General features: G+C 43.8%; 1 protein-coding gene across 1 annotated transcript in view; it reads left to right on the forward strand.

The window, feature by feature from the left end:
- The window catches only part of TMEM164 (transmembrane protein 164), an 89985-nt gene that overhangs the window by 65371 nt on the left and 10067 nt on the right, over positions 1 to 14547 (forward strand). Inside the window, exon 4 of the mRNA XM_075007451.1 lies at positions 7172 to 7250. Within this exon, the coding sequence (XP_074863552.1) occupies positions 7172 to 7250 (79 nt within the window). The remainder of the gene's footprint in view (positions 1 to 7171; positions 7251 to 14547) is intronic.

Below are 14547 nucleotides of genomic sequence, written 5' to 3' on the forward strand. Positions count from 1 at the left end.
GACTCAGGACTCATCAGTACTAAACAAAGCTTCAGTGAGCTCGGATCAGGGCTGCCTGGGTGGGGATGGGAGAGAACAAAGGGAGCAGCTGCCATGGGCCCAGTGATTTAAAAGGGCCCAGGCCTTCCAACCACTGCCACTGCTACAACAGCCACAGCAGCTGCTGGATCTTTAATTTGCCACAGGAGCCCTGAGCAGTGCGGTCTGGGTGGTGCAGAAGGACAGGTGACGGGGAGGCTGGCCCCTAACCCTGCTCCTTCCAGGAGTGCCAGAACCAGTCCCCCTCTACATTTCCCTGGCCAGGCATTTCTGTTTTCAGCCTTGGTTCAGATGAAGCAGAAAATGCACCAGTAGTTCATAGCCTATGCTTTTTTGGAATGAGAGTTGTCAGACCTCTTGTAATGTGCTTTCTATTCTGGGAAGCCATCCAGTGAACCCTTACTAAGCATATGTCCTGGGGAGTGCTACATTGGATCTGCATCGTGCTGGACTGGTATTAGGGACAAGCAGCAGATGAGGCATTGCAAGTTGTGCTCTTGCAGATAAAACAATAGGGCAGGTGTTTTCTAAGGCAGACTTTACTAGACAATGAACACGCAAATAGTTTGAAAGAACATTTTCCAGTGCTCCATATCAGCATATTTTGATCATGAGCTAGTTTGTTGCAAAGAGTGCGTGTGAGAGCTGCAATTTATTCTAAAACAAATAATACATCATTTTAGATCCACATTAAAAATCCTGAGGGAAGTCAATAAATTTCCCAAGTAATATCTGAACTCCACTAGGTGCATGTTTTAATAATGTAACCCTAAGCCACAAAGCCAGTAATCTTGAAGAGAAGAGAAGTTTATTGGTCATTTTGAGGAACACGGCCTGTGTTTTTGCTTTCATTTTAACAGTTATGGGGATATGGAATTGATGCTTAAAAAGGGATGAAATTTCTGCTAGTAGAAAATGATGGTTTATCTGTCTTAGTCCTTTGTGTGTGTGTGTGTTCCAAGGAAAAGAACCAGAGTTCAGTGTGTCTCTTCCCATTGCCATTTCAATTATGTCATTTTTTCCGTGGTGGCCCAGGCCATATTACATCAAGTTACTTGGCGTTCACCTTCTCGGACATGGTGTGTACCTCTCACATGGTAATCCTAGGAGAGCCACTTGTACATGCCTAAGCTAGAAGGTCTTGTGTTCTATCCTATTTTCAGAAATGACATTAACTGTGATGTATCAGTGCTAAAACGGTGTCAAAAGAAGTAAATGCCAGGTCACAGTGCAAGAGCATACGGGAGAATAGACAATAGATGGAGAAGATTTATCCTGTCCTCCTTTCTGTCAAAGCAATGTTGCTCCCTATAGTGTTCTGTCCAGTTTAGTTTTATTTTTTCCAGGCCGTTGGGTTTCTGCTGCTTCCTCAGGAGCTTGCTCTGAAGATTTTACTGTTGGCAAAGATTTCCTGACATGGACACTAGTGATCCCTTTCTTAATACTGCCCAGGAGAGGCAGGGAGAGCAATGCTGGTGATCTGTAAGGAGAGGGGAGTTTGGGACGAGCGGACAGTCAGTAGACCTGTGGTATCCAACCAGTTGTGAAGCAGTGGTTATAGCAAACTTCATTGAATGGCTAAAGTTGTTTTAAGTGCCTTTCAAGTTAACTATAGTGGCTACTGCTATAGTGAACTAGCCACATTATTCTGAAAATGTATTTATTGTTCAAGATGACTAGCCACACTTAACCGGCCAAAATAGCCACATGTGGCTAGTGTGTTGGGTGCTGCAGCAGTAGACTGAACATAATACTAGCCTGCCTCAGTCACCAGAGAATGTGATGCTCCCAGAGACTGGGGGTTGGGTACGTGCCAAAGACAGTGGCCTTGCTCTCCTTTGCCCATTGCTGGGGATGTCTTCACTTCTTGAAGTTAAACCCATTCTCTGGAGATCAGACTTTGCTTCTCTCAGTGAGTGTCTGGGGAGGAATCCACTGGGGCTTAGAGATGACCCCCTTTCAGCTTGTTGAGTGTGGGTTTAAGGACCTTGGACCTCTGGCTTGCAGCTGTGTCCAGTGCTTTATGTTCATGTTCACATTTCCGAGCCAGATCAACTCAACCAAAGAGTCTTCATCCATCCTTTTATCTTGTGGGCTGGACACCTCCACAGTGTTGCCTTCCCTTTTGATTTACAGGCATATTAAATCTGTTGTGAATAGAGATTATCAGCAGAATTCCTTAAATCCTGGATTGTCAGGTTACCCATTCTGTGCTCTCTTCATGTGCTAGGCACTAGTTAAGTGTCACTGTTTTAGTTCTTGGTGCACAAACAAATTCCCAAGTATGTCATGGAGCAAGTAACACGCTGAAAGCAAACACTTGCTAAATCATAGCTGTGAGGTAAGTTGGGTGTTCTGTGCACCTTTCAGAGTCCTCTCATGTTTGTTTTGTTCTGTCTTTATTGTAGCCTGGCTGTACAACGTAGGCCTGTTTCTTGGCATTTAAATGCCTTTACTGTGTAGAAAGGAAGTCAGTGTTGTCTGCTCCACATGAGGAAATGCTCTTGCATAATTAGCCAGGCCACAGAACAATCAATCTTTCATGGCATGAAAATGTTGTTTTGTTTAACACAGTAAAAGCTGTCAACACTTTTGCAACAAAACAACTGTCCTCTGTTCTCAAGCCTGTCCAGAGTGTGGAGTTTTTGTAAGTGACCCTCACATTGACTCAACTAGTGCAAAAGCCCTTATGAAACCACAGAGAGTGGATGGAGAAGGCTCCTTGGCAGGGGCAAATGTTACATATTTGTATCTGGACCTATGATTGCCTGATTCTCAGGCTGCCCAAGTGGCAGAGCTACAAATCCTTTTTCATTTGCTAAAACCATTTTATGTTACTTTCAAGTTGATATATCTCTGATTTACTCACTTATGCCTTTAGTATTTCTTCTCTCAGAAGGGTTAAGATGCACACAACTTCCAAAGGTTCTTTCAGTGCTTTGCCTTTGCAGAAAATGGCTCCATTGTTTTTATATTATTATTACAGAATATTTGAACAGTCTGTGAATTTATCTGGAATGTTTATAATTCACTTTCTCGATGGGTGTACATCTTGAAGTCTGCATCGGGAAAGTGGCAGTGCTGAATGTAGTCTGCCATTGTGCATCAGGGCTAGAAGAATCCACCCATTACCTTTTCAAGGGGATTCTTATACTGGACTATGGTTTAAAAGAAAACATGTTGGGCAAATAACATTTTGCCAATGGATTCCTATCCTGTCTGTCAGCTGCTACTAACTCTTATTTGAAACAGTTTCATTCTCAGTCCAGCCTCTGTCTTCACTTAATCCTTTTCAGTGAGTCCATAACTTCGTGTTTAATACATTTGATATTGGTTGACTTAGAAGTTACTATGCTATCATTAGTTGAGGATCATTACATCATTACAAGCACAACACTGTGTGAGGGTGAGCTGTACTTCAAGGAAGGCTTCCCTTTTCTACCAGTAACTTTGATTACTACTACAGAGGGGCCCACAGTGACAGTGTTGGGATCTGGATTAGCATCAGGTTGTAAGAGCATAAGAATGGCCATACTAGGTAAGGAAAAAGGTCTGTCTAGCTCAGTATCCTGTCTTCCAACAGTGGTCAATAGCAGGTGCATCGGAGGGAGTGAACAGAACGGAAATCATTTAGTGATTCCTCCCGTCACCCATTCCAGCTTCTGACAGACAGAGGCTAAGAACACCATCCTGGCTAATAGCTGTTGATGGACCTTTCTCCATGAATTTATCTAGTTCTTTTTTTGACTCCTGTTATAGTCTTGGCCTTCACAACAACATCTAACAAAGAATTCCACAGGTTGACTTTGTGTTGTGTGAAGATATACTTCCTTTTACTTGTTTTAAACCTGCTGCTCATTTTTTTTAGTAACAGAGAGGAAGCCGTGCTAGTCTATACACTATCAAAACAAAAAGCAGTCAAGTAGCACTTTAAAGACTAGCAAAATAGTTTATTAGGTGAGCTTTCGTGGGACAGACCCACTTCTTCAGACCATAGCCAGACCAGAACAGACTCAATATTTAAGGCACAGAGAACCAAAAACATTTGTCCTCCTTGCTTACTGTTTTTGGTTCTCTGTGCCTTAATTATTGAGTCTGTTCTGGTCTGGCTATGGTCTGAAGAAGTGGGTCTGTCCCACGAAAGCTCACCGAATAAACTATTTTGCTAGTCTTTAAAGTGCTACTTGACTGCTTCTCATTTTTTTGGTTATGTCTACTTCCTTTGTTATTACAGAGAGTACATAGTATTTCCTTATTTACTTTTTCTACACCAGTCTTGATTTTATAGGCATCAGTCATGTTCCCCGGCCTTTTATCATTTCCTTTCCAAGCTGAAAGGTCCCAGTCTTATTTCTCTCTCCTCATATGAAAGCTTTTCCATACCGCTAGTAATTTTTTGAACCTTTTCCAATTCCAGTATAATCTTTTTTGAGATGGGGTGACCACATCTGCATGAAGTATTTAAGATGGGGATGTACTATGGATTTATAGAGTCAATATAATATTATCTGTCTCCTAATGATTCCCAGAATTCGTTTCACTTTTTTGACTGGCACTGCACATTGAGCACTGTAGATGTTTTCAGAGAGCTAGTCAAAATGACTCCAAGATCTTTCCTGAATAGTAACAGTTAATTTAGATGCCATCATTTGATATATACAGTTAGGATTATGTTTTCCAGTGTGCATTACTTTGCATTTGTCAACATTAAATTTCATCTGCCATTTTGTTGCCCAGTTACTCAGTTTGAGAGATCCTTCGCAGTCTTCCTGGAACTTAACTATCTCGAGTAGTTTTGTATTGTCTGCAAATTTTGCCACCTCATTGTTTATCCTTTCCCCCTGATCATTTATGAAAACATTGAATAGGACTGGTCCCAGAACAGAGCCCCTAGAGAACACTGCTATTTACTTTTCTACATTTTGAAAACTGACTAGTTATACCAACCCTTTGTTTCCTGTCTTTTACCCGGTTACCAGTGCAGGAGAGGGGCTTCCTCTTATCACATGGTAGTTTACTTTGCTTAAAAGTCTTTGGTGAGGGACCTTGTCAAAGGCTTTCTGAAGATCTAAGTACACTAAACCTGTTGGATCCCCCTAATGAACATGCTTGTTGATCACCCGGAAAGCAGTCTAATAAATTAGTGAGTCACAATCTCCCTGTACAAAAAACATGTTGACTCTTCCCCAACGAATTATGTTCACCTATATGTCTGACAGTGTTGTTCTTTACTATAGTAAACCAGTTGATCCAGTACTGAAGTCAGGTTTTCTAGCCTGTAATTGCTAGAATAATTTCTGGAGCTCTTTTTAAAAATTGGTGTCACATTAGCTATCTTCCAACCATTTGGTACAGAAGCTGACTTAAATGATCGGTTACAAATCACGGTAGCTCTGCAGTTTCACATTTGAGTTCTTCAGAACTCTTGGGTGAAAGCCATCTGGTTCTGGAGACTTATTACTCTTCAATTTATTAATTTGTTCCAGTTAGCTCTTCTAGTGACACCTCAATCTGGGGCTCTTCCTCAGATTTGTCATTTAAAAAGAATGGCTCAGGTTTGGAAATCTCCCTCACATCCTCAGAATGATGCAAAAAGTTCATTTATTTTCAATAGCCTGATTGTCCTGGAATGCTCCATTAGCATCTTGATCACCCAGTGGCCCCACTGGTTGTTTAGCTAGCTTTCTGCTTCTGACATACTTAAACCATTTTTGGTATTACGTTTTGGGTCTTTGGTTGCTGTTCTTCAAATTCTTTTTTGATCTTCCTAATTATATTTTTACAATTCATTTAGCGGAGTTTATGCTCCTTTCTATTTTCCTCACTGGGCTTTAATTTATGATTTCATTTTGAGATTAAACCAAGACTCGTGATTGGATTTGGTTTATATATGAAATGAATTTTGGTGAGATGTTTGATGGAGATTTCCTTCTCCAATGATGGCAAATGTTCACTTTTCATACCCAGACTATATCAGAAAAATAGGTATCCTTGACTCTGGAAGTGAAAAAGAACTGTAACTGTAGAGGCTATTATGGATCCTGGAATTTGAGCCCAAACCCGCTTTGCCTGCCTCTCCCCAGATTTTCAATTTGAATTTCTAGGAATTTCCTTTCCATGCCTCTGAAGCAACATTAAGATTCAGACTTTTGCTCCTCCCTGTGAATTATGTAGATTTACGAGAAGGCTGGCACAGTGACATATTAATGTATAGTTGCTCTGTTTTACCCAAATTCAGAGGTCTGATATTTATGGTGACTCTCTAACAGAAAACTGCTTTATATTTTTCTAGGTATTCTAAAATACATTGTCAGTAAAGCAGGCCTTTCCTTCACTACTTTTACACAAACTTGCAATTTACTTGCATTTTTGTGTGTGCATGCTTTGCCATCCCTTACAATGAGTTATTCCGCTTGCTCTTTGTGCCATGTGCTTTTGGACAGAAGCAATTTATTGAGGAAGAACAGAGAACTGACTCATCAGATTCCTCTTCTGTCTTTCTCCCTGGCTGTCCCTTGTCAGGATTCTCTGCCTGCAAATGTTACTCTTTTGTTTCTGTATTTGCTATTAGAAAATCCTGACTGCCAGGGCAAGGGCTGATACATTTGCCACACCTTCAGAAATGCAGGTAGGTGGAAAATTAACGTAAGTGCAGGGAACTGCAGTCTGGCTCTTGACTTCAGGACGTGGTAGCTCACTGTTCACTTGGTATTTGGCCAGAACCACCACATAATTGTTTAGCTCAGGTAGGGGTGGTTGGTTTACAACAGCACTCTGGTACATTCTCTGAATTAATGTTGAACCTTGTTCCAAGTTGATGAGCTATCCAGTAAATAATGGTGACTTATTTATTACAGGGACTTCCAACACAGATAATTGCATTGCCTTCCTAACTTCATGATTTCACAAGGAAAATGTATTTTTCCCTTCCTGACTGAACCAGCTACGTAGTGGTGTTACTCTTATTATAATTGCTTTTGCTTGCCACATCACCAGTGTCTGCATTTTATTGGAGCCAGGAGAGAAGTGATCCCCATGCTCTGTATAGATAGTTTGCAACATACTCCGTGCCCACAAAGGATGTTTTGTTAATAATGGAAAATGTTTATTAATGTTTTTCTTATTTCCTCAGCTTCCCTTTGAGGTGGAAATTTATTACATCCAGCATGTGATGCTCTATGTGGTGCCCGTCTATTTGCTGAGGAGAGGAGGTAAGTCTAGAATCAGTCTGAGCCACACTACCCTACTGATACCTGTTGGGTTGGAGTTAACTAATTAACCACAAGGCTAGGTAAGTCTATGTGGGCAAAACACCTTCAGTCCCTTGTCAATTATTGGGCTTGAGAATGAGCATTCAGCCAGGCCAAGCCTGCTTGGCTAGTTTACCTGTTCGTTTAGTTGTTTCCCACCAAAACGCAGCAGACCAGAGAGGAGGCAAGTTTACACACATTGGTGTTAGGAGGGCATTATCCTTGAACCTGGGAGTAGAAACTCTCCAGCATAATCTGTGTCTATTGCTGACAGATCATATGTGCCCTCTCCACCCATAAATCTGCTAGGTGGATTTCTGAATGTATTGTTTCTACTTAACCAATCTGACGATTAAACAACCTCTGTTCAACAAGAACATGTCCACTGGTGAGATCTGCAGCCATGCGTATTTTTTTCAAGCATTATGCAGTATTCTGTTCTTCAGAATTGGATGCTGTTCTTGGGAATGCAGTTCTGTCTTAGGCTTGGTCTACACTGGGTAGGTAAGTTGACTGTACATAACGCAATTCCAACTACAGTAGTTGCATAGCGAGAATACACTTACCTGGCCGTCCCCACAGAAGGAGGTCGATGGGAGAAACTCTCTCACCAAGCTCCCTAACTCCTCATAGTATTGAGTAGTACAGGGGTTGCCTGCTGACCCCAGAGAGTTCGATTTTGCGCGTCCTTATCAGGTATGCAAAATCGAACTCTGGAAGGTTGACCCTGACTGAGTATATCTTCTGCATAGTCTAGATGTACCCTTAGTCTTAGGCTCAGTTGCAAAGCTTCCCACTCCAATTGGAGGTACTCCTTTGTAATCACCTGAATTTGAGCCTGCGTAGACATGCTACTTGGAAAATGATGCAAGAGTGCTCAGCCTTGCAATAACTGGAGTTCTTCAAGATGTGTCCCCTTATGGGTGCTCCACTACCAGCCCATCTTCCTCTCTGCTTCAGTGTTTCCTCTGTGGGACTTTGTGGTGGAGAAGGAAGTGTAAGGTATGTGTGTGGACCGAAGGGATGCTGCTGCTGAACATCACTGATGAAAGTACATGCGGTGTTTATGTGCATCTGAATTGAAGCACCCACAGGGACATGTATGAACGAACTCCAGTTCCTGCATGGGATTAATAATCATTTATGTCAGTGTCTCACTGAGGCATATGATGAGAGTGTTAGACTTCTCATTTACTGCACAGTTCAGTAGAGAATGAAGAACTAGATGTTTTATTAGTGTATATTCATTGTACATAAGAAGCTGAACTAAACTGGTTGTCCTCCCAACTTCCAAACTGCTAATATTTCCCTCTCATGTTTTAATGTTACTGGAATTCCCTAGAGTTTTGGAGCCTTACCATGTGGAATTTCATGGGCTAAAATAAGTGTTTGTTTTGCTTTGAGGCATTGCCTAAGAATTTCCCTTGAAGTCTCCCTTTTAGTGCTCTCTTCTGGAGTATTTTGTGTGGGCCTTCTCTCCATCTGGGACTGTGTTCTGCATAGGAATGGCTCAATCTTCTCCACCTCTAGCATCCCTCTGGCATTGTTATCTCGACGCTATTCACACTTTACAGATATCTGCTGCCATCTAATGTTGTTGTGAGAGCAGTAAACTTTCAGCTTGACACTTTCAGCTGGCTAACAGACCTATTTTATGAGTGCCCTTGGCTCAGGCCATGAAGCTAGTTGGATCCTGTGTTAGCACCTTTTTACCTGACCGATTAGTGCCTAGCTAACACAGGACACTGAACTGTCGTATAGTGTTTGTATTCAGTGTCCCCAAAGACTGGTTCTTGACAAATCTATATTATGTCTGTTCTTGGGAAAATGTGAATTCTTTACAAACTTGGTGTGGTCCAGCACAGATAGAACAGTTATGAGAATGACCTAATGTCTGTAGAACTGATGCTAGAAAATTATTTCCTGTTAATATTCTACCTGTCTCACTAGCACATCAGGTTGAAAATACTTTGACTTGGTCATAGGTTGCCTTTTGCTATAACAATATCCCTGTGCTTTGAGCTATAATTACTGACCTACATCAACATACAGCAATAGGCCTATAATATATATGTATACTCAGAAAGAAGTGAAGTAATAGTTCATTGAAGTTAGAAGCCTGTTAGAATGGTACAGCAGTTTGATAGTGGAGACACTGACCTTTCACTTGGAGGTCAGTGGTTTTCTGTAAGGATGTCAATTATTAAAAAATTAATCAGGCTGTTAAACAATAATAGAATACCATTTATTTAGGTATTTCTGGTGTCGCAGGCTATTTACATGCTAGATGCTCTAAAGATTTGTATGTCAGCCTTTATTGCAGAGGACCTGTGTCTATGCTGACGCATGTTCTGCTCAATAACAATCCAGAGCTGTGCAGATTGACATTTTCGTTTTCAACATCTGAGTCAGCTGTTACGAGCAGAAGAACGATTTTATTTTTTGTTGGTTTGGCTTCTGTAGTTTCCTCATTAGTGTGGTGTTTTTCTAAGACTTCCGAAAAAAAACCCAAACCTATACTACATCTCCGTCTCAGATTTTGGAACGCACTTCAGAGTCCTAAACCTTGGATCGAGTACTATAGCTATCTTTAGAAATCTCACATTGGTACCTTTTTTGAGGTTTGTCAGTTCTGCAGTGAACGTGTTCTTGAACAATACACTGGATCATTATCGGAGACTTCTAGAACATGAAATATATGGCAGAAAGTGGATAAAACAGAGCATATTTTTCTAATGGAGTTCAGACACAAATTAACACTTTTTTTTAAAAGAAGCATCGGCATGGAGCCATGTCCTCTGAGAATGGTGGCTGAAGCATGAAGGGGCATACAAATGTTTAACTTAATCTGGCACATAACTACCTTGCAAAGGCAGCTACAAAAGTGCCATGTGAATGCCTGTTCTCATTTCCAGGTGGCATTATAAATAGAAAGTGGGAAGCAGTGTCTCCCATAAATGTAAACAAACCTGTTTGTCTTAGCGATTGGCAGAACAAGAAATAGGACTTTTGTACACTTAGTTTTACATTGTTTAGTTTTTGAGTGCGGCTATGTAACAAAATATATCTGCATTTGCAAGTTGTGCTGTCATGCTATAGAGAACACTTCTGTACTTGTACGAGGTGAGTTGGAAAATGCTATTTCTTTTATCATTTTTATGGTGCAAATATTTGTAATCAGAAATAATATGAAGTGAGCACTATTTACTTTGTGTTGAAATTGGAAAACTATGATTTTGAAAATGTAGAACAATATTCACAAAAATTTCACCTGGCATGCTGTTTTACAGTGAGAGTAAATCTGTGATTAATCATGATTAATATTTTGAGTCAAGTGTGTGAGTTAACTTGATTATTTGATAGCCCTAGTTTTCAGTCTTGCCCATTACCTAATGGCTATTGAGCTTATGTGAACTGGGTTGGTTGTAGTCCAGTTTCTAGTTAACGCATCAAAAAGCAATAGTGTGAAGTAATGTGGCATCGATTCATGCTGGCAGTTGCCTTCAAAATGGTCTTTCAGGACAGGAAGATTCATGGCGTGGCAGAAGAAATGCTTACACAGGTTCAAACCAATTTGAATGTTTGTATGATTGATTGTCATTTAACTTCACTTGAATAGGAGTAATGTTACCAGGTGTCCCGTATTCAGCACAGGGAAACCTGGTATCCCTAGCCATAGGCTCTAAAGAGACAAATAAAATACAGCTGTAGAGTTGACAGAGGAACTGAACTGCAGCACCCATCTTTGGTGTCTGGTGAGAGCTAGCATTTGATTAGGGCTAGCTAAGGGGATGGGACCCCACTATAAAGGCTTCCTTCCTTTGGGAAATCCAAGAGGAAGTTTGTTCCCAGGATTTGGTAGCTGGGCTGATTTAGCAGAGTTGTTCCTGTTTGAATATCAATATGCATGAGAGAGAGTTGGAAGTGCTTGTGTGGATATTACAGTAGACCCCCAACTTATGCATAGGTTGTGTTCTTGCGCAACTCCATGTAAAGTCAAATTTCATGTAACTTGGGGAGCCAGGAAACTGACCAGCGCAGCACCACTGCTCAGTTTCCTGTCTCCTGTGAGTGGTGGGCAGCATCTGGGCTGTCTGCAGCTCATAGGAGAGAGGAAACTGACCAGTACTGCTGTGTTGGTCAGTTTCCCAGCTTCCCTGAGAGGCAGGTAGCCCGGAGCCAGGCTCCAGTTCCCAGCCACTCAGAGTCCCATTAACCCGAGATATGCGCAACTCAAGTGCATGTATCTCGGGGTTCTACTATATAGTCCAGTGTTTGAATTCAGCAAAATCAGTGACTGCTTGCCAGCAGTCCTTAGAGAGCCTTTCTGAGCTGGGTTGGAATACTAGAAAAGTCCTGTCCAGTGTAGTAGGGATGAAGCCAGGAGTGTTTACTACAAAACTGCAATTGCTCTAGAAACCTATAGAGTTTAAATGGAAAATCATATGACTGTACTTAGAACTGTTCTATGGAATCCTATTATGGGATTTTATTCTGTAGGGGCATTTTTTTGCTGAAGTACTTACACGCAGAGTCTCACTTTCTATTAAATTCTATAGGACTTTTGTGTTAGGGCCTCTTTTCTATGAAATGAGTTTAAACTTAATATTTCATCTCAGGCCTTCTTGTGTTTAGTAACAAAGATTGATCAGAAGTCCGGAATAAAATAACTCAAGTATCTAACTAGCAATATCAGGCATCTACAGTATAGCTCAAAGCTTTATCTCTAGAATAGATTATACAGTAAACTCTTTCATATCCATCTTTCTATTTTCCAGAACTCTCAAATAATGGGCTCTGTTACCATAAGCAAATTTTAGTTATGTTTTCCGTAAGTAAGTGAAAGTAAATAGATAAATACAGCAAACACAGTCTGTTTACAGTGTACAATACTACTGTTGGTAAATAAAGTAATCTACATACATTTTTGTTTATTTCTTAATATCTAATCTTGTTTTTCTTTAATGTTATGCATTGCTAGGTATATCTCTCTGTTATGCAGAACATTTGAATATCCTGCAACCTCCTAGTCCTGGGGCTTCTGGATATGAAAGAGTTGACTGTAGATGGGTAAACAGGCACAAGGAGGCTAACTTACTTGCGCAGGGTCACATGAGATACCTATGGCAGAGCCAAAAACTGAGGCCAGAAATCCTGCTTCCAAAGTCAACCTTTCATTCTCACACTGTCATTTGTTTCTATCCTGAAAAATGAAAGCTTAATCTACATGGGCCTGCCCCCAGTCTTGTTGCCCTGTGGCTGTGTCTACAATACAAATTCACTTTGAAGTTAGGGGCTACTTTGAAGTAGCCTGCAGAGTGTCTACACACTCTTTTCCTTTCTTTGAAGTTAACATCGAAGTAAGGGAGGCTAACTTTGAAGTCACTGCTTCACTCCCGGGAATGGAGTAGTGGCGTACTTCGACCTGTAACTTCAAAGTTGATGTGTGTAGATGCTTTGCACTCCTTACTTTGAAGTAAGGAGCCCTCCAAGGAGGGCCCCCTCCAGAGCATGAAAACAGTCTTGCCAGCCCAGGCAGGGCTCTGTGGTCCCTGCTGGCTGCCTTAAAGGAAGTAGCTCCCTAGTAACCCCAGGCAGGAAGCTGAGTGTGTGTCAAAAGCAGGGGCAGCACAAGCTCTGCCCTGGACTGCCCCTGCTCGAAGCACCTGCCAGCCTCTGCAGCCCCTATCCACCATGGCTGCATGGCAGGATCCCCCTCCCCCTGCAGGGGCTCCAGAGGAGGGGTCCCAGGACTCACAGGGCCCAGGCAAGGGTGGCGCCTGGAGGGGACCCCCCTGGACGGAGGCAGCGCTGAAGGACCTCCTTGCTCTGTGGGGGGAGGAGGAGGTCCTGCATCAAATCGGAACCTGCCAGCGCAATGCCGAGGCATTTGACCGGCTGGCCAGTGGTCTTGCCGCCTGAGGACACCCTGACTGCCCCGGTAGCAGCATCCGAATTAAAGTCAAGGAGCTGCGCCAAGCGTATATCAGGGCCCGTGATGCTGCCAGCCCGTTGGGGGCACAGCCTGTGCACTGCCCCCTCTACCAAGAGTTGCACAAGCTCCAGGGGCAGGGCAGGGGGCAACGTAGCGGGAGACCAGCACACCTCCCCGCCCCCCCCGGGGTCGGGGGCCAGCACTTACAGTCCATCCCCCTGTCCCCTCCTGTCTCCACAGCTCCCTCGCCAGCCGGCCATCCCTGCAGTCCGGAGTGGGCCGCAGTTGCAGAAGGCCAGGAGGCTGCCCCATCTCCCCAGCCCGCATCCCCCCCGCCCCCAGGGCCGTGAGTGGATGAGGAGGCGGCCGCCAACCGGGCAGTTGTGCGGGAGCTGGCCGGTGTGCTGTGGGAATGGCTGGTGATGGAGTGGGATGTGGGGGTGAAGCTGGCCAACAGCATGGATGCTGTGCTCCAGGCCTTGGCTGGCCGGCCGCCTCACCAGCCCGTTCCGCGGCTGCCCCTCCAGCCGCCACCCATATGGCGGACATGTCGCCAGGTGAGTGCCTTGAGCTAGCCCAGTGGCTGCTGACAGAGGCGGGTGCTCCTGGCCCAGCCCCAGTGGCCCTGCCTGCGTATCCTGTGGGGGCAGAGCCCGCAGCACCCCTAGCCCAGCCTTACCTCCCCGTGGTCCCAGCCCTGTCACAGCCCTGCAGGGGACTCCGGTCCCAGGGCAGTAGGGGTGGCCATGGCCGATGTGGCTCCCGGCCCCCCACACCTCAAACCAGCTGACCCAACCCCCATCCTGGCCTCCCTCTCCAGTCCACTTCCCCTGTGCACACGAAGGTTTCCACATTCCATTCAGTATTGTATGTTAATTTGTTTCCCCCCAATAAAGCTTCCTGTTTCCACCCTAGCCCATGTCCCTGGTGCTTCCTCTGTGTGTGTGTGTGTGTGTGTGTGTGTGTGTGTGTGTGTGTGTGTGTGTGTGTGTGTGTGTGTGTGTGTGTGTGTGTGTGTGTGTGTGTGTGTGTGTGAGGGTGCAGTGTGGTGTGGTGTGTGGCTGGGGGGGGGTTAGGGTTGGCCCTGTGTGAAGGCCTGGCACAGCGCATCCCGGACCCTGACCCCATCCCACTGTGCCTCACAGCACAGGGCAGTGGGCGGCTACTTATAGCCGGCCCCCCAGTCCGTGGCCCAGCCCTGCATAAACCACATAAAGGGCTCCCAGCAGCTCTCCACAAAGGTATGGAGGGCACAGCAGGCAGCAATGACCTCAGGGACATTCGGGAGGCTGACATCCAGCCTAGTGAGGAGGCAGTGAAACC

This window comes from Carettochelys insculpta, chromosome 13 (assembly GCF_033958435.1).
Source record: "Carettochelys insculpta isolate YL-2023 chromosome 13, ASM3395843v1, whole genome shotgun sequence".
Classification (NCBI taxonomy): domain Eukaryota; kingdom Metazoa; phylum Chordata; order Testudines; family Carettochelyidae; genus Carettochelys; species Carettochelys insculpta.